At 45.7% G+C, this 26,454-nt stretch overlaps 1 protein-coding gene across 4 annotated transcripts in view; it reads right to left on the reverse strand.

Annotated features, from left to right (window-relative positions):
• The window catches only part of LOC115653881 (unconventional myosin-VIIa-like), a 131,920-nt gene that overhangs the window by 79,150 nt on the left and 26,316 nt on the right, over nt 1-26,454 (reverse strand). For all 4 annotated transcript variants that reach the window (XM_030567619.1, XM_030567621.1, XM_030567620.1 and 1 more), the window contains 5 exons: nt 18,662-18,778; nt 16,235-16,335; nt 15,751-15,837; nt 15,443-15,508; nt 8,338-8,451 (listed from right to left, as the gene is read on the reverse strand). In XM_030567619.1, the coding sequence (XP_030423479.1) occupies nt 8,338-8,451; nt 15,443-15,508; nt 15,751-15,837; nt 16,235-16,335; nt 18,662-18,778 (485 nt within the window). The remainder of the gene's footprint in view (nt 1-8,337; nt 8,452-15,442; nt 15,509-15,750; nt 15,838-16,234; nt 16,336-18,661; nt 18,779-26,454) is intronic.

Consider the following 26,454-nt stretch of genomic DNA (forward strand, 5'->3'; position numbering starts at 1 on the left):
GCGGCTGCGAGAGGTGCAGTGCTGTGAGCGGTGCCGGGAGCTTGATCGGTACCGAGAGTACCAGGCCAGCGAATGGGGACTTGAACGGTGCCGCGAGTGCAACCGGTACCGAGATGGAGAACAGTATCGGGACTGCGAGCGGCGTCGGGACCGGGATCGGCGATGGGACCAAGAATGCCGGCGGGACCGCGATCGTGATTGGTGCCTCTCAGCGGTGCTGACAGAGGATGGTCTCAGTAGGGCAGGCTTGCCTATGGACTGTATAACCCGCACCGGTGGTGCCAGGGGTTGAGGCAGCGCAGACTCTGTCAGTGCGATCAGTTCCCTTGCCGTAGAGAAAGTCTACGGTGTGGAGGGAATAGTAAGCTCCACCACGGCGCACGCCAGGAAGCTGTCACGCACCAGATTCGACGGCTCTTGTGGGACCGGAATCGACGGTGCTGAAGTTGTCAGTGCCACGGCAGTTGTCGGTGTCGGGTACTCTAACTGCGGCGTGGACACAGAAGCCGCAGGAGTCTTATGTTTTTTTACCTGTGGAGAGAGAGAGCGGTGCCGAGCAGACATCTGGCCGGTGACGGTTGGTGCCAAGGGGCCTTAGCGGTACCAGCGCGCTCCGGTGCCGAAGATACACTTCTCCCTGGTGCGGACTGTCCGGCGCTCGGTGCCAATGGTGGAGGAGTAAAAGCTGCCTCCATCAGGAGTGGTCTGAGACGAAAGTCCCGCTCCTTTTTGGTCCGCGGCTTGAAGGCCTTGCAAATGCAGCACTTATCTGCGAGGTGGGATTCTCCGAGGCACTTAAGGCAGGAGTCGTGAGGATCTCCTGTAGGCATCGGCTTGTGACAGGCCGAGCATGGTTTTAAACCCGGTGAACTGGGCATGGGCCTCGGCACCAGGTGAGGGGAAGGGGCTAATCCCTGAGCCCCTCTTAACTATATACACTAACTATGTTAAAGAAAATAATAAACTAACTGCAAGTATAGAAATTTGAACTATATACACAATAACAAAGAGGAAACTACGAGTAGCTAGGGAGGTGGAGATCAGCTAAGCTACGCTCCACTGTTCCAACAACCAACACGGGCGGTAAGAAGGAACTGAGGGGCGGTTGGGTCGGCAGGGGTATATATCCGGTGCCATGGCGGCGCCACTCCAGGGGGCGCCCAGCCGACCCATCGAGTATTGCTAGAGTAAAAATCTTCCGATTAATGTGCACGCGGTGTGCACACACCTGACTGGAATGGATATGAGCAAGCACTCGAAGGAGAATAAGAATCTGAAAATATTAAGCATTATAATTGCTTAAATAAATAGCGTATTCTCCTATGTACCAAAAAGATGTACCAAGTCTAGAGTAAAGGCTCTACTTAGTTGTAAATTAACAGATTTTTAATGGTTATGCAGAATCACAGACTTTTAATGTCAAAAGGAACCATTATGATTATCTAGTCTGACTTCCTGCACAATGCAGACCACAGAATCTCACCCATCCACTCCTGTATCAAATCTGTCTGAGCCACTGAAGTCCTCAAATCATGGTTTAAAGGCTTCAAGGTGCAGAGAACCTTCCAGCAAGTGACCCATGCCCCATGCTGCAGAGGAAGGCGAAACCCCTCCTAGGGCTTCTGCCAATCTGCCCTGGAGGAAAATTCCTTCCCGACCGCAAATATGGCGATCAGCTAAACCCTGAGCATGTGGTCAAGACTCACCAGCCAGACACCCAGGAAAGAATTCTCTGTAGTAACTCAGATCCCATCCCGTATAACATCCCATCACAGACCACTGGGCGTATTTACCACTAGTAGTCAAAGATGAATTAATTGCCAAAATTAGCCTATCCCATCATACCATCCCCTCCATAAACTTATCAAGCTTAGTCTTGAAGCCAGATAAGTCTTTTGCCCCCACTACTCCCCTTGGAAGGCTGTTCCAGAACTTTACTCCTCTGATGGTTAGAAACCTTCATCTAATTTCAAGTCTAAAACTTCCTGATAGCCAGTTTATATCCATTTGTTCTTGTGTCCACATTGGCACTGAGCTTAAATAATTCTTCTCCCTCCCTGGTATTTATTCCTCTGATATATTTATAGAGAGCAATCACAACTCCCCTCAGCCTTCTTTTGGTTAGGCTAAACAAGCCATGCTCTTTGAGTCTCCTTTCATAAGACACGTTTTCCATTCGTCAGATCATCCTAGTAGCCCTTTTCTGAATCTGTTCCAGTTTGAATTCATCCTTCTTAAACATGGGAGACCAGAACTGCACACAGTATTCCAGATGAGGTCTCACCAGTGCCTTGTATAACGATACCAACATCTCCTTATTTCTACTGGAAATACCTCGCCTGATGCATCCCAAGACTGCATTAGCTCTTTTCACGGCCATATCACATTGGTGGCTCATAGTCATCCCATGATCAACCAATACTCTGAGGTCCTTCTCCTCCTCTGTTACTTCCAACTGATACCTCCCCAGCTTATAACAATAGTTCTTGTTATTAATCCCTAAATGCATGACCTTGCACTTTTCACTATTAAATTTCATCCTACTACTATTACTCCAGTTTACAAGATTATCCAGATCTTCCCGTATGATATCCTGGTCCTTCTCTGTATTGGCAATAACTCCCAGCTTTGTCTCATCTGCAAACTTTATTAGTACACTCCCACTTTCGTGCCAAGGTCAGTAATAAAAAGATTAAATAAGATTGGTCCCCAAACCGATCCCTGAGGAACTCCACTAGTAACCTCCCTCCAGCCTGACAACTCACCTTTCAGTACGACCCGTCATAGTCTTTAACCAGTTCCTTATCCACCTTTCAGTTTTCCTATTCATCCCCATCTTTTCCAATTTAGCTAATAATTCCCCATGTGGAACCTTATCAAATGCCTTACTGAAATCGAGGTAAATTAGATCCACTGCATTTCCTTTGTCTAAAAAATCTGTTACCTTCTCAAAAAAGATCAGGTTGGTTTGGCACGATCTACCAAAGCAAATGAGAATTAACCTTTCTTTAGAAAATAACTGAAGTACAAATAAAAAAGCTGATTGAAATTGATGAATCAAATAGAACAGTGGATCTCAAACTATGGGCTGTGACCCCGAAGTGGGTCACGACTCCATTTTGATGGGGTCGCCAAGACAGAAAGTCCCACAGGGGGTCCAGAGTCCCAGCCAGGAGCCCCACAGATGGCAGAGGGCCCAGAGCTCCAGCCACAAGCCCCACAGACAGTGATGCTGAAGGGGTGGGGGCAATTTTTTCTAGTGGGGAGGACACGATTTTATTTTAAGTCCAAATGGGGTCACCAGCACAAAAACTTTGAAAAACACTAAAATAGAGGCTTTCCACTTGGTGATTTAAATCATTATTTAAATTGCTGATTTAAATCACCTTGACTAAAATCAATTAACCCTGGAAGAGCCCAACACAACTACTATTTTGCATTTACTTTTGTATCCTCTTCCCATGGATTCATTTTGACTAAACACCATGAATGAAATACAGATAATAGTACCCAGACACTACAATGGTGGTGCATGGTTGGCAGCATAACTCAAAGATGTTAATTTTTTTCTTGCTTTGCGTTCCTATCTCTATTCTCTCCCCCTCGTTCCATTAAGTTTCTTATCCTCCCCACTGTGCTCTGTTCCCTCCATTCTCCCACTCTCCTCATTTCCTACTTTCAGCCTCCCATTCTCTCTTCTCCTTTAACTATATGTTAAATATTTTAATAAAGAATGTCTTAGAGGGTAACCCCTTGAACAAATACTGAATCAAAGTATTAAATCACAGAATATTAGTAACCAGAACTGTGTCTTCCCTTGTTACAAAATTCATTTCTATATAAATGAGCTGTTCAATACATTACGGCCAAGATTATTGATCCAGGGGAAGTATGTGTTAGAGAGCTTATTCCTTCACTCTTCCATTTCCCTGGTCCTTCTCGCCTGAACAGAGAGTAACAATACCTGAAGTCCGAAGGTGCAAACAATTTGATATTTTTGGGGTGAACTTTCAGCAAGCTTAAATCCAAGCTCCTTTTTCCCTATTTTCGAATCTCAACTTATTTCCTGTTTGCCCCTAATTTATAGTAATATTTACAGCTATACCTTAACAAATCATTCTACTGAAATTTACCTAACCAATCCTAACGTATTGTAACATGGTTAGCCAACGAATTATATCCTACCACCTTAATTAGTTTACACCCAGCAAAATTAATTATACAGCAGACAGAAACAATCACAGAACCAGACAGAGCCCATGCAAATAAATATACAAAACAATACAAAAGTGAGGATTTCACAACTACATCTATAAAGACATAAGGGTTTCCCAGCTGTGTCTATTGATAAGTGAGTTCTTACTAGACAGAAAACTATTAAACTAAATTTCCTTTTACATCTTCTACGCTTTTCCCTTTCTCTGGAGGTGATAGATCGGATCACCTTCCTAATAGCCCCAGATTGTCTTATTTCAGTATGACTAAAGAGGACCTCAGATTGTCACAGTGAGAGAAGGCCCTTACACAGATTCTTTCTTTTATACCTTTATAACCAGCTAAATAATAAACATGTATCTAAATTCTTAAAGTATAGGCCTTTACAGACAGGCTTGAATATCTATATCCTAACAGTATGTGTTCATCTGTCCTAAATTAAGTTCCTCAGTCTATATTTAAGCATTGAAATAAATGGCCCAATTTTAAAAATGCTGAACACCTAGCTCAGGGGTCGGCAATCTTTCAGCAGTGATGTGCCGAGTCTTCATGTATATACTCCAATTTAAGGTTTCGCGTGCCGGTAATACATTTTAACGTTTTTTAGAAGGTCTCTCTATAAGTCTATAATATATAACCAAACTACTCTTATATGTAAAGTAAACAAGATTTTCAAAATGTTTAAATTAAAATGCAGAACGTATTAGTTCAGTGTGATCCTTGCCCTTGCTTTTCCTTGCTGAGTCTTCCAATGTCTGGGGGCACATATTTGGATACTTTAAGCTACACACAGGCTTCTGAGTGATCAGTTGATAACCGGCTGGCAGGAGGTCAGCGGCTGGAACCCCAGATTGGCAGCTGAGGTAAGTGGAGCTGGCGGCTGGTAGGGCTGAGCAGGGCCGGAAGCCTGGACCCTATCTGGCAGGGGGCCTGCACTGGAACTCCAACTGGAAGCAAGGTGAGTGGGGCTGCAGTGGGGAGCCTGGCTGGTAAGGGGCCAGCAGCCAGAACCCCAGAGCAGCAGCAGGCTGAGCGAATCAGCCCGCCCAGCTCTGGGGTTTCAGGGGTGGGCTGAGCGTCTCCGCCCACCCCCGCTCTGGGATTTCAGCCGCCGGCTCCTGCCAGCTGGGGTCTCAGCCCACTGTCAGCCTGGGGTTCCTTCACCCAGGCCAGCAGCAGGAGCTGAGTGGGATTGGCAGCAGGACACCAGCTGGCAAGGGGCCAGCAGTGGGAAACCCAGAGCGGCAGCGGGTTGAGCAGCTCAGCCCGCCCCGCTCTGGGGTTTCGACCACTGGTTCCTGCAAGCTGCGGTCTCAGCCCACTGCCAACCTGGGGTTCCTGCACCCAGGCCAACAGGGGGCGCTAAGTGGGACTGGGGGCGGGACCTCGGCTGGCAAGGGGCCAGCAGCAGGAACCCCAGAGCAGAGGCGAGCTGAGTGGCTCAGCCCACTGCGCGTGCCGTAGGTTGCCAGCCCCTGACCTAGCTGTTCCCATTGGACTTGTTAATGTTTGGAAACACAGCAGTGATTCTGGTATTCCGGGCTCCTGGACTTAAGGCCATTACATTTCTCCACCAATGCCCTCCAAAGAATGCAGAGTATATACACCTTAGAAAGGAATCAGCAAAGCAATAGCCTGAGACAGGAGCTCACATACAGCAGAACCCCGATCATCTGATCTAATTGGAACCAGGTCCAGATTGGATAATCAAAAATTCAGATAATCTGGAGAATGGACAAAGAGCTTTCTATCCGTTATGTTAAGATACGGAGTTGCTTTTAAGCTATCTGACCTCTCCCAGAGAAGCATTAAAACACACACCCCTTTTTTATTTTCAGTGTACATGAACAGTTACTTCTAGTAAAGAGTACCAGTTTTTAAAAATGCAGAATGATCATTTTAAGTTGCAACGACAACACTGTATATTATTTTGGAGTTGCTTGAGTTTATCATTTCTGCATTTTTAAAAATGGGTACTGTATTCTTTACTAGAAGTAGCAGTTCATGTATGTATCCTGTGTTCTCGTTGGTTGTTTGGTTAATACAGAGAGCTGGATAATGGAGGCTCGGATAAACGGGGTTCTACTGTACCATGGTGATAGGTACATTGCAAATATGTAGAAATTCCACAGCTTCCAGGGGAAGCCCCACCTTCCCCAGGGACTATGTGCCCTCCCACAGATTCATAGATTCTAAAGCCCAGAAGGGACCACTGTGATCATCTGGTCTGACCTGTGTAGCACAGGACATGGAACTTCCACATAATAATTGCTAGAGCAGCTCTTTTAGAAAATCATCCAACCTTGATTTTAAAATTGTCAGTGATGGAAAATCCACCACAACCCTTAAGAAATTGTTCCCGTGGTTAATTACTCTGTTAAAAATTCACGCCTCATTTCCAGTCTGAATTTGTCTAGCTTCAACTTTCAGCCACTAGATCATCCTAGACCTTTCTCTGCTAGACTGAAGAGCTCATTATTAAATATTTGTTCCCCAAGTGTGTACTTAGACTCTAATCAAGTCACACCCTAATCTTCTCTCTGTTAAGCTAAAGAAATTGAGTTCCTTGAGTCTATCACTATAAGGCAGGGTTTCTAAATCATTTAATCATTCTCGTGGCTTTTCTCTGACTCCTCTCCAATTTATCAACATCCTTCTTGAATTATGGATACCAGAACTGGACACAGGATTCCAGCAGCCATTGCACCAGTGCCAAAGACAGAGGTAAAATAACCTCGAGATTCTCTTGTTCATGCATCCCAGGATTGCACTAGCCTTTCTGACCACAGAGTCACATTAGGAGTTTGCATTCAACTGATTCTCCACAATTACTCCCAAATCTTTTAAAGCTGCCTTTTGCCAACAAAACAGGGGAGGTATACACACTACAAAGCTACTTTTGGTGGCAAAACTCTGCTGTTTTGCTGACAAAATAAAAACCCTTCGCCGAGAGGCATAAAGCTGTTTGCAGCATAAGTTGAAGTGACAAAACGCCAGTATAGACACTGCTGTTTGTTTTGTTGACATAACTGGCTTCCACCAGTATCCTACAATGCCTGTCGTGACTGTTCTGCTTACTGTTTTGATCTCCGGGAAGTATCTGGCAGCTGAGGTACTGCTTCGTTTTGGGGAACGTTAACATGGAATACTCTCATCCTGCTCTGCACTAGGAACACAGCCGCAGGCAGACTGCTGCTGCGGGGAATGGCGGGGGAAGGGACTGCTGTGCTGCTTTGACGTTCCTCAGCAGCGAGAGCTCACAGAGCTTCTCAGGATTCTGCTCCTGGCGGCTGTGGGAGAACTCAGAGGGAATCACAGAATCATAGGCAGCAAGGCAGAGCAGACTGTTTCCGGAGAAACTGCTGTGCCGAGCAGATCAGGGACTGCCTCAGGATAGGTCAGTCAGCCTGCTGTCTCCCCTGCCCTATATACACTACTCTCCTCTCCCTCCCTACACACACTTCAGTTGAAAAAGCAACTGACAATATACTAGGAGGCCCTTGGAACCACGGGATTGAGAAACCTTCATCATGTGATGCTGCACCTGCCCCATGAAGCATTGCAAACCCTTCCCAAAGCACCTTGCAGCCAGTTGCACAGTGGGATAGCTACCAGTGCATTGCTCTTTGTGTCGATGCAAGAGCTGTTAATGAGGATGCACTCTGCCGACACAAGGAGCTAGTATGGACACCCAACAGTGGTTTTAAAGTCGCATACCTTTTGCTGACAAAACTTTGTAGTGTCTCTAAGAAGTAGGGCCTAGATTCTTTGTTTCTAGATGTATATTTATATTTAGTTATATTAAAACTCATATTGTTTACCTGCCCCCAGTTTACCAAGCGACCGAGATCACTCTGACTCAGTGACTTCTCCTCTTCATTATTTACTACTCCCTCAATTTTTGGTTCATCTGAAGACTTTAATAGCAATAATTTTATGTTTTCTTCCGGGTCATTGATAATGTTAAATAGGATACCTTCTAGAGAGCCCTCCCTCACCTAAGAAGTGGCCCCCAGGGAGCACATCTCTTCCACCCATACACCCCCACGGGCCCTGATGCACACCCCATCTCTTTCATCTACATGAGACAAAGTGCCAGTCTGTACCCTAAACAGTACTTACCTTCCCTGCATAGTGAATGATGCTGAACCCTAGTACGTGGCCTCTACATGGCTGGAAGTGTGAGTTCCCCTTAAAGGTGCTGTTCAGTTTATCCACAAACGTTTTATCAGTCGCCTGCAACACAAGGGATTTCATAGTAAAACCCCACAAAATGAGAAATTAATAGTTATTATTTATACAGCATCTCCAATCCCATCAAGACACTGGGCAGGGATCTACAACTGACTAGAAACACATTTCAATACAATACAATTGTAATAAAAGCCACCCTAACAGCTGAGACAGTGATGAAGAGAATTCTTGTCTATGCAGTGACTAACCCTACCAACTGTTACTTAACCTTTTTGCAAATCCCCATACTGTAAATCCACCCACCAGCTTCCCAGATTGACATCCACCCTCATTTGAACCAAGGGATGCATCGTATTCCCCATCAACTGAAGTCTTTAAATCAAGATTGGGTGAGTCTCTTCCTAAAAGATCCGTTTAATCTCTGTCAAAGGTTACTGGGCTCAGTGAAGGAGTTATTGGATGAAACTGTGGCCTGTGTTATGCAGCAGGTCCCTGGAGTTTGTCTATTATGTGTTGAACAGAGATGACTCCATATCCCAGGAAAAGCTGCAGTATTCCAAACTGAGACTATATGAATGGTGGAATCTTCATCCTTAGAGGTTTTTAAGGCCTGGCTCGACAAAGCCCTGGCTGGGATGATTTAGTTGGGGTTGGTCCTGCTTTGAGCTAGAGGGTTGGACTAGATACCTCCTGAGGTCTCTTCCAACCCTAATCTTCTATGATTCTATGATCTAATATTCCTCTCTTACTTACAGATCTTTGAACTCTAAATGGCATGACAAAATATGCAAAGGCCCTGATTCTGCAAACACTTATACACATATTTAACTTTACACATGTGAGTAGTCCCATTGAAATCAAGTGGGCTACTTGTGCATATCTGTAGGATCAAGACCTAAAGCAAATTTGAGGGAACTAAATCTAATAGGCCTGGTACATTGCGAAGAAGAATAAAAATCTACCAGGTCAGCTGGAGAATCCTAAACCTCCTTAAAGCGCTCAGGCTGTAAATCCTTTGGGGAAAAAATGCAAAGAGCAGCAGCAGCCAACATGATTTCACAGAGAACTAGCTTCACAGACTTGGGGAATGTAATCTAACAATGCTAAAAGTAAACGAAATATCATCAGCATAAAAATGTACCACTCTTCAGTAAGAAAATATTTCACTTGAAGTAAAAGCAAGTATCAGGCAAGATGTTATAGGATTATCAGTGAAAATGCTATTTCTTTGTGTCTGGTTTGTATGCTCAGCATTTACACTGATATTTTTTGACATTCTCTCACTATCACTCTAGTTCCAGCATTACTGATAGGTAAAGAAATACTGGGCTGAGATGGTTTCTGTCCTGACTATGTAGGTCAGCGGACAATGGGATGCAGAGATGAGAATGAGTGGACTGCTGGAGTAACATAGGGAACCAGAATTGCCTTGACCATATTGGTATCACCAGGACGACTTTCGCCTTTCCCTGCCTGATCTTTACTAGCATTTTTGGCAGCTGGGGAACTGGAAGAAATGTGTACATCAGATGCTCCAAACATTTACGCCTCTGGTCATATTTGGGCCTCAGGCATCCCTGGAGCAGGATCTCCGACAATCTCTGTTTTTGCTTGATGGACACAGATCCCTAAACAGAAGGCCACCGATGAAAGAATACAGTCTTTTTCACCTGGTCTTGTAGTTCCCACTTGTAGTTTGCCTGCTTGGAAATTGCCTATGTGAAAAATAGATTTGAGTTGTTTTCAATAAATGAATATTGAAAACAACAATATTGAAAACATGATGTCCCTGACCAGAAAGTGAACCATGGTCCAAGCAACAGATGCTGTGGTCAATCTCCTAGCCAAAGCATCCATTCGTGACTGACCAGACATCCAGTGTTCCAAGAACACCAAGAAAAACCATATTTCCCCCACCTTTTTTATTTTCTCTCTCCTCCACCTTGCGTCAGCCTGTCTGTTAGAAACAGGAGACGTAACTACCCTTTACACACCAGGACTGAAAGTAAAATTAATCCTTTCCTTTTCAAAGAAAGGTTATTTTGAAAATAAGAGGCTGATATTTTGCCTCCAAAAGGGGAGAGACTTTAAAGGTTTTGATTAAGTTTGTTTTGCATTATCACTGAATTTTAGTTACAATATAAATGCTTGTTTTAATTTCTTGTTCTTTCTTGTATTTGATTAATAAACTTTAGAATCAATGCTTTTGAGTGTTTGCCAAGAAATCGAGTAAAGTAAGGTCTATGTAGGAAAAAAAATCTGCACCTCTTTGTATCACTGTTTTTATGTTAAGACAGAGAAATCACCTTGAACACTTTTGATCCTTGAAATTAATACAACAGAACTGTCAAAATGTTTGCTTTGATGATGGTACTGACTAGGATGAAAATGACAATGGTGCATTTGAGTTTTGCTTTTGCACCCTTTGTCACATCATCTGCATACTGATGATAAAAGGATGGCAGAAGGGTAGGTTTCTGCAGGTCCAGCTCCAAGTTTTCTGCTGCCACAAGTGGCAAAAAAAAAAAAAAAAAGGTGATCAGCGGCACTGCCGCTCCTTTGTATTGGCTACCCGAAGCACCTGCTTCCTTAGCTGGTGCCTGGAGCAGCCCTGGGCTTTGGCTTGTGGTAGGATTGAGCCCTAGTATATTTCCTCTTTGGTGGCAGAGTATTTACGCTGAGGGAACAAAGTGTGCTTTTAGAGTTGTTAAGCGTGTACAGTGACTCATCTGTCCTCTCACTGAACAGGCGGCCTTCAAATGGTAGAATTTCAACCGTTGCCCACACTTTTCAGGAAATCCAATGAATGGAGCCATGATGACCATTTCATGGCAACAGTAGTTGCCAGAGAGCAAGAGGCAGTGCCTGCCCTATCCAGAGCTGCTTGGAATGATGACCTAGCCTGCAACTGTCCTTTGTCAACTACAGACTAAAACTGCTGTCTGCAGTCCTGGGGAAATATGTCCTGTAAATTCACTAAGTATCAGAGGGGTAGCCATGTTAGTCTGTATCCACAAAAACAATGAGGAGTCCAGTGGCACCTTACAGACGAACAGATTTATTTGGGCATAAGCTTTCGTGGGTAAAAAACCTCACTTCTTCAGATGCATGGCGTGAAAATTACAGATACAGGCATAGATATACTGGCACATGAAGAGAAGGGAGTTACCTTACCAATGGAGAACCTCAGCCTGGACCAGTCCACACAAGAGATCCACTTCCTGGACACTACAGTGCAAATAAGAGATGATCACAGAAACACCATCCTATACCAGAAACCTACTGGCCACTATACTTACCTACATGCCTCAAGCTTCCATCCAGGACACATCACATGATCCATTGTCTACAGCCAAGCCCTAAGATACAACCACATTTGCACCAATCCCTCAGACAGAGGTAAACACCTACAAGATCTTTATCAAGCATTCTTAAAACTACAATACCCACATGGGGAAGTGAGGAAACAGATTGACAGAGCGAGACGGGTACCCAGAAGTCACTTACTACAGGACAGGCCCAACAAGGAAAATAACAGAACAGCACTGGTCATCACATACAGCCCCCAGCTAAAACCTCTCCAGCACAACATCAACAATCTACAACCTATCCTGGAAAATGATTCCTCATTCTCACAGACTTTGGGAGGCAGGCCAGTCCTCGTTTACAGAGAGCCCCCACCCTGAAGCAAATACTCACCAGCAATTACGCACCACAGAAATACTAAACCAGGAACCAAGCCCTGTAACAAACCCCGTTGCCTACTCTGTCCCCATATCTACTCTAGTGACACCATCATGGGACCCAACAACATCAGCCGCCACATCATCAGGGGCTCATTCACCTGCACATCTACCAATGTGATATATGCCATCATGTGCCAGCAATGCCCCTCTGCCAAGTACATTGGCCAAACTGGACAGTCTCTAGAAGAATAAATGGACACAAATCAGACATCAGGAATGGTAACATACAAAAGCTAGTAGGAGAACACTCCAATCTTCCTGGACATTCAAAACAACAGATTTAAAAGTAGCCATCCTTCAACAAAAAAACTTCAAAAACAGACTTAAAGAGAAACTGCAGAGCTACAATTCACTTGCAAACTTAACACCATTAATTTGGGCTTGAATAGGGACTGGGAGTGGCTGGCTCACTACAAAAGCAATTTTCACACTCTTGGTGCTGACACGTCCTCATCAATTATTGGGAGTGGACCACATCCACCTTGAGTGAATTGGCCTTGTCAACACTGGTTCTCCACTTGTAAGGTAACTCCCTTCTCTTCATGTGTCAGTATATCTCTAATTTTCACTCCATGCATCTGAAGAAGTGAGGTTTTTTACCCACAAAAGCTTATGCCCAAATAAATCTGTTAGCCTTTAAGGTGCCACCCGACTCCTCATTGTTTTTGTAAATTCACTGCAATTAATAAAGTCATATTTTGTCACAAGTGCTTGCTAATTTACAATCCTAAACTGCAAGCTCAGTGATTAATATAATTATCTCCTGAAGAGATCTAGTCACTTAATATCCTTATGGAGTCCAATTTATTAAATCCTGCATAAAGTCTTCCAAAATAAAACTCAAACTTAAGAACTCTTTATCCCAGTTTCAGCTGGTCCCAGACCCTCCTCCCTGAGGGTCTGTCTTCTTCCCAAATGCCTCTTGCCTGGAGTTGGGCATTCTCCAAAGGTTGATTCAAGGCCCTGCAGGAGCCTTCTCATTCCCTGCAGCATCTGCAGGAATCCACCAACAACCACCTGCATCTATCCCCCCCTTTATAGGGCTCAGGAGCTTCCTTAAAGCCTTTGGTCCAGGTGCACTGGACTCTGCTTCCTCGTAAAGGGGCCAGTCACCCTATGACATACCCTGTGTTTGACAGTTTCAAAGTGAGAGAAAGTAGCAATGCTCACAACAGCCTTAGACACTATCTGGACTCACATCCTGGTTAGGATGATTTAGTTGGGGATCGGTTCTGCTTTGAGCAGGGAGTTGGACTAGATGACCTCCTGAGGTCCCTTCCAACCCCGATAGTCTATGATTCTAGTGAGCATGGTTTCTGCGAGTATTCAGGTGACATAGTCCCACTGGCAATGGATTCAGAAGATGGGTATGAGTCCTGTGAATCAAATGGCAGTGCCATCAATACCGGAGAGGAGTGTGATCTAGCTTGACTCATAGACAGTATTAGGGGAGGAAACCACATGGTAGCCTGTGCTGTCGCAAATCTTGGTTCTGCTTGAGGTTGCCCCAAAAGAAGTAGGGATTCTGGTTCTGTACAGACAATGAAATTGCTTGCTGCTGTATATGGAATCAATGCTATTGATGGAAGATTTGTCGTCATCCTCTATCTTGTTGGTACCAGAGGTGACATACTTTGTGCCAATATCAGCAATTTTGAGATTGCACTCTGAAACAAAAAGCATTAATCTCCCCATGCAAAGGCTGTTGGAACCATCGGCACTCATTCAGTCAGTATGGAATGATCCTGTACTGTGGGGAGCTCTTCACCAGTAGACTTCTGCCAGTTGGTGGTGCCAGGTCCTCTGACTTAAATGCTACAGAGCCAGGATCGCAGTTCTTATGAGCGCTGGATATGCCCATGCCGTGGCAGGGAGTCTCATAAGATGGGGATTACAGGCTTTTCTCTGAAGATGGCTTAGAGGAAGATTTATCCCTCTTCTCTTTAAGTGAATGCTTCAATCTCCCTTCCTCACTCTTTTCCTAGTGCTGCTTACCAGTGTCCTTTGAAAACTATTTCAGAGAAAGAGCCTTGGAGTTACTCAACACTGAGCTTAATGGAGCACTCCTAAACTCCTGCAGCTGGTGTACAGAGGGTCCCCCAAGCCAGAGTCCCAGTCTGCCCTCATGGACCTGTCCATCAGAAACATTTTAAGCCAGCTCTCTCTGGATTGCAACATCCTATGCAACAACAAGCAGCAGATACCACAGTTAGAAGTAATAAGAGTCTGTCCTAGGAGCAGAGGCAGGTGTTATGGTCGTCTTTCATAAGAAGTAGTCTGAGGCAGACCACAGTTTTTAAATCCAGGCGACCTGGGCACTTTAGGAACCTGTTCTTCAGGATGGAGATGAGTGGGGGAGTTAAGCCCTGAAAAATGATCCCCCTTTGCACTTACTTTCTACTGTAAGTAACAGTTACCTAAATATAAATAAATACATACGCACACAAAACCAAATAATTAGCCAAATCTCAACTGGCTACAGATACAGCTCACTCCATCTCAGCCCAAGGATGGGGAGGAACTGGAGTGGCAGATGACTGGTGCTACCTTTTATACCCTCAGAAGGGAGTATGAGGGTAGGCAGGTGCATTTATAAGCCAATGGACACCGCTAATGAAAAGCTTCTGGTCTCAGCACATGGAATGCATGTACAACCAAGCTCTTGAAGAATTAGTTGTTTTCCTTATAAAAATGAAATACTTGTTTTTAAATAATGTTTAAGTATAATTATTTATATATATTTTTAATCGCCACTATTCAATAAGCGCACCCTGTCTTGTTTACTGGATGACAGACTGATCATACATAAACAACAGTACCTGATCACATAACTAAAGACTAACATAATGTATATGCACAAACAGGACACATGTTAAGGTTATACAGAAAAACTTAATGTTGGCCATTTCCTGGTTTTTGAGTGTTTATATGGAATTTCCTGGTACATATTTATTAGGGTTGTCGATTAATGGCCACTAACTCATGCAATTAACTAAAAAAAAAAATCACGATTAATCGCAGTTTTAATCACACTGTTAAACAATAGACTACCAACTGAAATGTATTAAATATTTTGGATATTTTTCTACATTTTCAAATATATTGATTTCAATTAGAACACAGGGTTGGTCCTGCTTTGAGCAGGGGGTTGGACTAGATGACCTCCTGAGGTCTCTTCCAACTCTAATCTTCTATGATTCTCCTCAGACATCTGTTGCACCAGCCCCCACAACATCTTCTCTGATCCACAGCTTGTTCCTGTACCACTCTAGTCACAATTGCCATACCTGAGGGAATGCGCTCTGCTCATCCAGGAGAGACAGCAGCCCCAGCGGTTTGGCCAGGAACAGGTCCTGCAGCAGGAGAAGGAAAAGAGATGAGCCCCTTACCTAATGGAAGTGGAGGATGTTCATCCTCTCCTGAGAGGCTATCTCCCCTCTGTCTGCTCACTACACTCTCTGCCCCCACCTTCAAAGGAACTTTTCCCCTGATCCTAACCATCCCAACACTGGATACAGTATTTCCTCTCTCCCTCCCTTGGGCCTATGCCTGGGGCTAGAGGGGTCTCTCCCTCACCCAGGTCTAGGTCACTCACCAAAATGGGTTTGTTATTGTTGAATGTAATTGCCTCCCAGGGCAGCCCTTCCTCCTGGTATGCGGCCTGCTCCAGCTGGAAAATATGCTGAGACACAGAAGACAGTAAAATTAGAGCTCCCAGCAGCACCAACAGCCTTCAGCCAAGCAAATCATGCATCCTTCCCCTCGACCTGCTATGTGGAAGGCAGAGTCACAGCTTCAAACCACCTCAGCACTCGTATACCTCCCCAAGACAAGATCACTGCTTTGAGCAATCCCCTTGTGCCAAGCCCAGCGTCCAATGGTAACCCACATGCATAAGGAGACCCTTGCTCCTGGTTTCCACTCTGCTCCCATGGCTGGATCACAACTCTGGGCTCCCCCAGCCCGGGGGGGAGGTGAGGAGCTACTGTACAAGAGAGGTCACCATTCTGCCTTCCCATGGCTCTCCCAACACCTGCGGAGCCCTCTGCCAGGCCAGAAAAATCACACCTGGAACTCACATAATTGAAGAAGTGCTGTAGCTGCTCATTGGCCAAGTTTATGCAGAGCTGCTCAAAACGATTCACCACAAAGTTCTCAAACCCAAAGATATCCAGGATCCCTGGAAAGAGGGAGATGAGCCTCAGTATAGACCCCTGCAGACTCACCTACTGGGTGGCTGAATACTCCTTGAACTAAGCCCTCTACTTTGGCAGCTAAAGACCCCCCTCACTGAGCCCCATGCCTTCACACCAAGCTCTCATCCCCTCAGAGACTCAGCCTTGTGGGACCCCCCTTGCATTATGCCTCTTCCACAAGCTGCCATGACACCCCTGCACTGCATCTCTTTCCCCTCACACCAACCCTATCCCTGCAGCCAGATACACCCCAGCTCCCTCCACCCCCCCGAGGCCCATCTCACAGAGAACAATACTAGAGCTAAATCCCAGTGAACTCTAGAATGACCCCAGCAATAATCCAAGCCCCAGCACAAGCCCTGTCCTGGTGCAAAGACTGCATTCTCCCCCAGAATTACATCTGTGCAGCCAGCTTCCTCTTCAGACTGAGCTTCCCAGAGACACTGTAAAATAATCTTCCCCAAGGCCGCCATCTCCCTGGAATTACAACCCTGTATTCAGTCCTAGAGGCACATCCTCCCCCAGGGTGCTTTGCCCCTTTGACTGTGGCCAGTACCAGATTTACCCTGGCACCAAGCCCACGGTCAAAAGGGGCCCCGGCCTGCTCTTCTCCACCCCTCGCTCTCTTCTGTGGGGGAAGAAGCTTGATGCTGATGGCTGCTAGGGCTCTTGCTGCAGCAGGGCAAGGTCTGCCAGAAGCCAAGCTCCTGCCTTGCCTCTTCCCTCTCCTCCCCGTCTCCCTGCCACTGATCAGCTGTTGGCAGGAGGGAGGGGGAAGCAGCACACTCACCACTCTGGGGAGGAGGAGGAGGAGAAGAGATGGAGGTGAGACCTTGGGGAAGGGGCTGGAATTGGAGCATACCCCTCCATCCCCCTGCGTGAGCACCCACATAACCCCAGCCCACACCCCCAGCCCCTTGCCCTGACCCCTGCACACACTCACACACCGCCAGCCCCCTGCACCCCACCTCACACACACCCAGCCAACCCTGCACTCCCCTCACACTTCCTCAGCATCCCCTCACACACACCCAGCCCTTTGCCCTGACCCCTGCACCCCTACCCCCCCAGTCCCCTGTGCCCCCTCTCGTCCCCCTCACACACACCCAGCCCTGTACTCCTGCATCCCCCCTCATGCCCCCGAGCCACTGCCCTGACTCCTGCACCCCCCCTCACTCATCTCCAGCCCCCTGCCCTGACTCCTGCACACACCCCCACATCCCCATCCCCATCCTGAGAACCAAACAAGAGCTGCCCCAGGTAAGCGCTCCACACCCCAACCTCCCTCACCCTAGCTCCTGGCCAGACCCCGCACCCGAACATTTTTTTTATTTGGAAAGATCATTAAGAGGTCCATCGAGACCCTCCGTGATTTTCAAGTGGTCTGTGGAAAAATAAGTTAGATTACAAGAATAATCAAGGTACCTCACTTTATTTTCATTTACTTGCTATTACTTATAGGAGGAGGAAGAAAAAAAAGAAAGAAAAACGGAGGTGGGGGGAGATAAGAGAGAATGTTCCTTTTCTTGGCTAGGTCCCAAGGAGGAGCCCCAAAAATGAAGCTGAGCTCAGGGCTGGAGAGGGACGGGGACCCACTAACTCTAAATCCACCACCGGCTGTCACGTCACCTGGGCTGGGGATACTGTGTCAGCTGATCTCCACAGTCTCCAACCTATGTGTGCAGTACAGCAGATATGGCCATGCCCACTAGCTCCTCTCCACTCCCCAGTCCACCCACCACTTGCCCCCATCTTAAGGCTTAGCCCTCTTACTTTTAAAAATGATTGCTTGCCCCTCTCCCCCGCCCAGGCTTTTCTGGCAGCCCTGTTGCCAGATATCCAGTGTTAGACTGGAAACTCCAGTAGAAAATTGTACCTGAGTGTCCGGTTAGCAGTGTTGACTGGAAACTAAATGCCCGGTTACAGAAGTAACCACATTAGCCTCCGCTCCTCCCACTCCCAACATCCACTCCTGAGGGCTGGAAGAGAACCTGTCCTGCTGCTGCAGGAGGAGGGGCAGCTCAATGCAGAGAGAGACAAAGAGAATGGGCAAGAATCAGGTAGGTACCTGCTCTATGTGGGCAGGGGCAGGGGGGATCTGTTTACCCCCTCCCCAGCCCTGCTGCACTTGCAGTTTACCCCTGACCTCTCCCTTGCTCCAGAGACCAACACTAGCTCCTGCCCCATTGTCCTTTTACCTCCGGCCTCTTTTACAATCATTCCCCAGTGGGGCCCACAAAAAGTTAAGCTGGCCCTGACTGTGGCATGTGCATTCAGGGGGCTGACAGGAGCAAAATAGTTGGGACTCACCAATCTCCCTCAGCTCCACCTCAGGATCCACATTCTCAGCCAGCAGTTCGTTGATTTTGCGGACAATCCAACCAAACACGCGGCCATATGCCACCTTAGCAATGGAGTCCCGAGCATCTGCACAGCCAGACGGTAAAGAAAGATGATCACCTAGCCACAGGTGCTCCTTCCCCTCAAAGACCTTCTGAGCTTCCTTTTAGGTCACTAAGAGGCCCTTGTGGTGGGACCCTCCTCCATCTGGAGGCCCAAGCAGGGAATGTGGGGCCTGGGCTATTTCTCTGCACACCCCCTCCCCCCAAGTGATTAGTGCTCTGTCTGAAGTAGAGTATGAAGCTCTGTTGAGACTGTAACAAGCTATCCATTACAAGATGGATTTTGACCTCCACCCACCCTTAAGATTCCTTAGGAATACACTTCCACTCTACTCTGAAATTGCTCTTGTGCCCTCCTGCCAGAGCGCAGTCTTAGAGAAAATGTGTTTAGGAGACCCTATAAAATTGGAAATCTCATCTGTTGAAGAGCCTCACCATTTTTTCAGAATAATTCCCCCAAGATTTTTGGCATAGAAATTCCCTTCATCCTTCTGTCACCAAGGATGATGTGCTGTCTCTGTACATATGATTTCTGACACTGTAGTACTTGAGCACTAGGGCCTTTGAATATTATCTGGAAATGTGGATGGTTCTTCCACAGACTCCTGAACTTTTGATTAAACTGTAGAAACCCTTACATAGCATTCATATCATCCACCAACACCCCAGACTTCAACAAGAGAACAATGGCAGGACCCACGCTGGTTTGGCTGCAGGACTATATCAAGTGCGCATGCTTAGAAACTTTGCTGTCATTCTAATAAGAAGGAGAGCAAGTCAGCACCATGTATGAACCTACATGGTAGAAAGTAGGTATTTTACTGTCTGGAGTGACATGGGAAGGGAGGTTTGGTAGACAGAACAAGGAGCTTTCAAACTCTCAAACTGTTTCTTTTTTAATGCAACAGTAATTTAGAAATTCTTGGATTTCAAAAGTTTATTAAAACAATCTATTTTAATGTATTTATTCTTAATAAAGACATATCTGAGTTTCATTTCTTTCCTTATGAGGGAGTATAAGGAAAGAACACTTTACATGGGTTATATTTTGATACTATTTTTGCTTCTGACACTCATTCCTCGGTGGTGTGCTATTATGATAATCCTCTCAGAATTTCCCTCTTACATGCTACAAAGCATTGAGCACATTGTCACTGCTTTTCACCAACAACCCTCACTTCACCAACAGCACTGTGCATGCTTCAGGCACACTTACTACGTATAAAACTCCAAAGACTGTTACAGATTCGGGGCGGGGGGTGTGTGTGTGAAAAACTGATGCAAGATATGAATCAGTTCTCTTTTAAGTTTCCAAAACATTAAGGAGTTGAACAGACAGTGCCTACTCCAGCTTCCAAGCCCCTAAGCCACCACTCTGCTCCTGAAAGAAACTAGCTCATGATTGACAAACAAATACTTAACTTTTAATGCATGAGAACTTGACTAGCACCTGCAGATGTCCTATGAACTTCTCTATAGAAGTTTGCCCAATTCAACATGTGCCTGTGCATTGAAAGTTGTAAACATTTAGTCAGGTCTGAATTCCCATAGACACACATGTGCCATTCTAATAGAAAGCCTTACCAAACACCCTTATTTAAATAATGAATACACATGCTCAAAGGATCATTTTTAAACCTTGTCCCCTCACTTGACCTCTCACCTGCTTCTGCTATTGCTGTTTCAAACAGCAAGAGATCAAAGTACACTGCAGATCAGCTGGTACGCCGTAGCAGGGTCCACACAGCCAGTTGGTGCACAGCAGGCTACAGTGAGGTAGATTTACACTCCAGCTTGCCACACACTAAACAGTCACGTGGACAAGCCCTCTGCATTTATATGGGTCCCATCAATGGAACATTGTTATTAATCAAAATAATAATAGTATTTCTCTTCCTTTTCCCAAGACAAAAAAGCATTGATAAGTTTACAGTGTTTGTGACAATAACCACATATCCCTGTCTTAATTGTATATTTTGATCTGTAGCTGAAATCTGATTTTTCTGTCCTATGTTCTAAGATGGGGTGGGCAAATTACAACCAGCGGGCCACATCCAGCCCACCAGCCGACTTAATCCGACTCTCGAGCTCCCGTGCTGCAGTGAAGGAGCAAGGTCGGGGACTACTCTGCGCTTGCATGCCTTGGCTCCCAGAAGCAGTATATCCCCCCCTCCGGCTTCTATGTTTAGGGGCAGCCAGGGGGCTCTGCGCGCTGCTCCCGCCTTAAGCACCACCTCTGCAGCTCCCACTTGCTGGGAACCATGGCCAACGGGAGGTGCAGGGGTGGCACCTGTGGACAGGGCAGTGCACAGAGCCGGCTGGCCTCACCTACATGTAGGAGCCAAAGGAGGATATGCCGCTGCTTCTGGTAAGTGCCACCTGCACTCCAATCTCCTCCATGCCCCCTCCGGCACCATGAACTCATTTCTGGCCCCACCCCAGAGCCCACACCTCCAGCCAGAGCCCTCACCCCCTCCTGTACCCCAACCCCAATTTTGTGAGCATTCATGGCCCACCATAAAATTTCTATATTCAGAAATGGCCCTTGGGCCAAACAGTTTGCCCATCCTCATCTAAGTGTATTCTGAAGCTCCACAGGGTGTCTGGGCTCCTTAGCAGCAGGAGGAAAATTACCTTCTTCCTCATCAGTGAGGGTGCAACACACCTATGAGTGCAAATAACAATTACACAGCACTCAAAGACCCATCTAGAAGCTCCAGCAGACCAAGGAAACCAGTTTAGGTGGGAGGGAATACAATCCCTAGGGAATATGTTAATGATTCCAGAGACAAAACAGGGGCTAGCTTCTTAAGGGCTGGCTGGCTGGCTGGTTGCCTGTCTGTCTCTCTCTCACACACACACAAAGCATGATGGACTAAAACCTAACAGAAAGAGAGAGAGAGAAACATGCTACCAATGAGGTAACAGAAGATAGACAATCTGGCTGGTAAGCAAATATAGAAGATTATATAGACATCCATTTTGTTTGTAAATCATCTTTTTACTCTATTAAATAAACAAGTTGTTTTAAAGCAAAAGCTATTGAGCAAATTCCCATTTCTGGAGAGAGAGTTGAGCATGTACTCAATGCAGAGGAGTATCTGTAACACATGGATTGTAAACCTAGGTCTCTACCCTGCTTTTGGTCTAGAAGGGCATGGATAATGGATTCCATGCAGGACAGAGCAAGTTGCAAGAGCTGAAAGTAGGAACTAAGGGGCAACCTGAAGACCCAGGGGAGTTAGGGGTGCAGACAGCCTTAATCTTTTCCTGAGACTTAAACAAAACAAAAAATGGTTTGTGTATATGGGAATGAGCAAGGGGGATGGTTGTGCTCTGTGTGCATGTCACGCATTGGGGAAGTTATGTCAATGTGATGAGTTTTAGTTCAAAATATGATGAGGCCGATGATCTCCTCTCCTATTGCAGAGTTTCATATTCTAGGTCTGGGATCTTTGGCAGCTCTGTCTCCTGCATTCACAAGCCTTTCCCTACTGAGGTGGGTTAACTGTTTTAGCGGACCATAGTTATGGGAGGTCCTGGCTGCAAAAGCAGGGATGTCTCTCAGGGAACCAGGGCTGATCCCATGGAGGGCTTATAGGGGGAGCCAGTACAGAGATAGAGGTATGTGTTCATGTTGAGTTTTGTACCAACTGGAGCTCCCTTGGGGACTGATGTGTCTTCTTAAGATATAATGAACTGAAACATCTGAACCTGCATGTGATAAAGCTCTGAGCAGCTGCAGATGGAAGTGAGTTGATCACCCTTAGGCTGGGGCTTAGTCTGAGGGCAGACATGCTGGATAGTGAATGACGTTACAGATGGCACAAGCTCTTAGAACTACATCGCCCTTCCCACCTACATCACCACAATTCTTGCCTGGGTAAGAATACACTACTGCCCACCTGACCAGAATGGTGATGAGGACTGTGAAATGTTCCAGGAGATGAGAGAGACTATAAAAGTGGAAAACTCAATAATAATAATAGGGGATTTCAACTATCCCCACATCGACGGAGTATATGTCACCTCAGGCTGAGATAAAGTTTCTAGACACCATAAGTGAGTATTTCTTCGAGCAGCTAGTCCTGGAACCCACAAGGGGAGGGGAAATTCTTAATTTAGTCCTAAATGGAGCACAGAATTTGGCTCAAGAGGTGAATATACTTGATCCACTCAGTAACAGCACCCATAACATAATTAAATTTAACATCCTGGGGCTCAAATTAAATGTATACCCCAATTTTAAAAAAAAACATAGCAAGAGGACCAAAAAAGTGTTAGCACTTCATTGTTAAATCCTACTGAGGACAATAGAAAGGAGCATACACTCTAGCAAGTCAAGTAAGTATAATTAGGCAGGCCAAAAAAAAATTTTTTTGAAGAGCAACTAGCAAAATACTCAAAAACCAACAGCATTTTTTTTAAAGTATACCCAGAAGCAGGAACCCTGCCAAACAATCAGTGTGGCCATTGGACAACTAAGGTACTAAAAAAAAGCACTCAAGGAAGATAAGGCCATTGCAGAGATGCTAAATGAATTCTTTGCATCAGTCTTTACTGCAAAAAGATTGAGAGAGAATCTCACATCTGAGCCATTCTTTTCAGGGAATAAATCTGAGGAACTGTTCCAGACTGAGGTATCAGTAAAGGAGGTTTTAGAACAAATTGATAAATTAAATAGTAATAAGTCACCAGAACCAGATGGTATTCAGCCAAGAGTTCTGAAGGAACTCAAATATGAAATTGCAGTGTAGTAAGTAACCTATCGTTTAATTCAGTTTCTGTATAGGATGACTGGAGGATAGCTAATGTGACACTATTTTTTAAAAGTATCAGAGGGGTAGCCGTGTTAGTCTGGATCTGTAAAAGCAGCAAAGAATCCTGTGGCACCTTATAGACTAACAGACGTTTTGGAGCATGAGCTTTCGTGGGTGAATACCCACTTCGTCAGATGCATGTATCTGATGCATGTATCTGTTAGTCTATAAGGTGCCCCAGGACTCTTTGCTGCTTATTTTTTAAAAGGCTCCAGAAATGATCCTGGCAATTACAGGCAAGTTAACCAAATTTCAGTACCAAGCAAATTGGTTGAAACTATACTAAAGAACAGAATTATCAGACACACAGGTGAACACAATTTGTTGGGTAAGAGTCAACACAGCTTTTGAAAAGGGAAATTATACCTCACCAATCATTTAGAATTGTTTGAGGGGGTCAAACAAACATGTGGACGAGGGTGGGCCAGTGCATACAGTGTACTTGAACTTTCAGGGCTGGGTTACACTAATGCTGTAAGTTGAACTAAGTTATGCTATCTCAGTTATGTAATTTACTTAGCTGAAGTCCATGTAACTTAGGTTGACTTACAATGGTATCTACACCACACTATGCCGCTGGGAGACACTCTCCTGCCAACATAGCTTCTGCCATTTGGGGAGGTGGAGTAGAAACATCAATGGGAGAGTACTCTTCCATCAACTTAGCTTGTCTTCCCCAGACCTGCTAAATCAAACATCAGGGATGCAAACCCATACTCTGGGTTTCCCTAGCCTCTGACTGCCAGAAGCTGGGACTGGACAAAAAGGGATGGATCATTCGATGTTTGCCCTGTTCTGTTCATTCCCTCTGAAGCACTTGGAACCGGCCACAGTCAGAGTGAGAAGACTGGACATTGGGTGAGGACCACTGGTCTGACCCAGTATGGCTGTTTTTATAATCTGGGTTCAGTATCATGTAGCTGCTGATCTTAGTCAAGACACAGAGAGCTGGTGCTGGGTGTGTCTGACATACAAGAGATGGAGAGCTGGGTGCTGTCCATGTGCTGCTGATACTATAGCTTTGATTGTCTCCTCAGCTCTCCCTAAAACATCTTGAATATCATGGCAGAGCTGAATATGATGCCCCAGAGCTGAGGACTCTGTGCGGGACAATTGTCCAGGACAACCTCCTAGGCTGGACTGAGGCATTTCAGGTCTTCCCTTTCCTTTCATCCCTGCAGCCCCTTGAAGGCATGACAGGAATGTTGTGTGGTTAGCAGCCCCAGAGACCACCCAGCAGGAAGAATGTGGATGGGCTCACCTTGAATAAAGGTAAGAGCAGAGCATCCATGGAGGGCAAAAAGTGCTGGCTCTCTGCCATGCCCTGGCCTCAATCCTGACTGAAAGAGACCCTGGACACAAGCAGGTGGCATTGGAGACTAAATTTTGCTATTTTCTCTCTTGAGCTGGCTTACCAAAGGGAGGTCAGACACTGGACTGGGAAGTCTCGAGGGCTGAATGACTGTTTCCTGATGCAGGCCAGACTGCTAGGTGTTGGGGGTGGGGCAGAGCGGGGCGCACTAGCTTCCTCTCACTAGAAGGTGACAACTGACAGTCTCTACTAGTCAGTGTCCCAGGTGCTCTCTAGTCTCTCACCACTGCAGGGGAGGGGAGAGGCAGAGTCTCAGGGGTGGCTTTGATGCCAACAGTGCCTCCATGACAATATAGGAATGGGCTGGGAGCATGAATTTCTTAGCTGGCTGTTTTTGGAGGTCTGTGAAGCCATCCCTGGGGCATGTAATCTCTATGAAATAAGAATTCTCCACCGTGCGAAGTGATGGGCTGTAAGGCTGTGTAAGTTAAAGTAATTTCAAGTCCAGAAAGGTTGTATGGTGCGACTTTGCTGCCTCTATGGCAGAGGAGAGGCAGTTTCTTTCTGCCCCTTCATGGCACCTGCACAGGTTTGTAAGATCCCTTTCTTGTGTCTGAGCCTGCTTCTATCTCACTGTTTCCAGCACCAATGCTTAAGTTTCCTTCCTCACTACTTTTCCTGTTGCAGATTCTTGGAGAGCCACAGTGATCCATGTGGGTGGTGGGTAGGTAGCTTTGGTGCTGGGGTATCTATGGCCGCAGTAGCACCTCACTGATCTCCCTATCCCTTGGTCTTTCAGTTACGTGGAGTTTTCTGTCAGTGTAGTTGTCATAAACAGATTAAAAAAGTTAATAGCACAGAAGTACTTTATATCTCTTTGACTGTAAAGGGTTAACAGGTTCAGTAAGCCTGGCTGTCACCTGACCAGAGGACCAATCAGAGGACAGGATACTTTCAAATCTTGAGAGAGGGAAGTTTTTGTGCTGTGCTGTTAGTTTTGGTTGTTGTTCACTCTGGAGGCTCAGAGGGACCAGATGTGCAACCAGGTTTCTCTCTAATCTCTCCAATACAGGCTCTTAAGTTCAAACTAGTGAGTACTAGGTAGATAAAGCGAGTTAGGCTTATGGTTGTTTTCTTTATTTGCAAATGTGTATTTGGCTGAAAGGAGTTCAAATTGGTATTTTGCTGAAAAGATTTTAATTTGTACTTGTATACTTAGGCTGGGAGAGTATTCCCAGTGTCTATAGCTGAAAGACCCTGTACCTATTCCATTTTTTTTAAAGTTTACAAAGATAATTTTTACTGTTTTTTCTTTCTTTAATTAAAAGCTTTTCTTGTTTAAGAACCTGATTGTTTTTTTATTCTGGTGAGACCCCAGGGGACTGGGTCTGGATTTACCAGGGAACTGGTGGGGAGAAAGGAGGGAAGGGGAAGAGAGAGGCTAAATTCTCTCTGTGTTAGGATTACTGTCTCTCTCAGGGAGAGTCTGGGAGGGGAAGAGAGAAGGAGGGGGGAAGGTGCATTTTCCTCTCTGTTTTAAGATTCAAGGAGTTTGAATCACAGTGATCT

Source organism: Gopherus evgoodei, chromosome 6 (genome assembly GCF_007399415.2).
Source record: "Gopherus evgoodei ecotype Sinaloan lineage chromosome 6, rGopEvg1_v1.p, whole genome shotgun sequence".
Classification (NCBI taxonomy): Eukaryota; Metazoa; Chordata; order Testudines; family Testudinidae; genus Gopherus; species Gopherus evgoodei.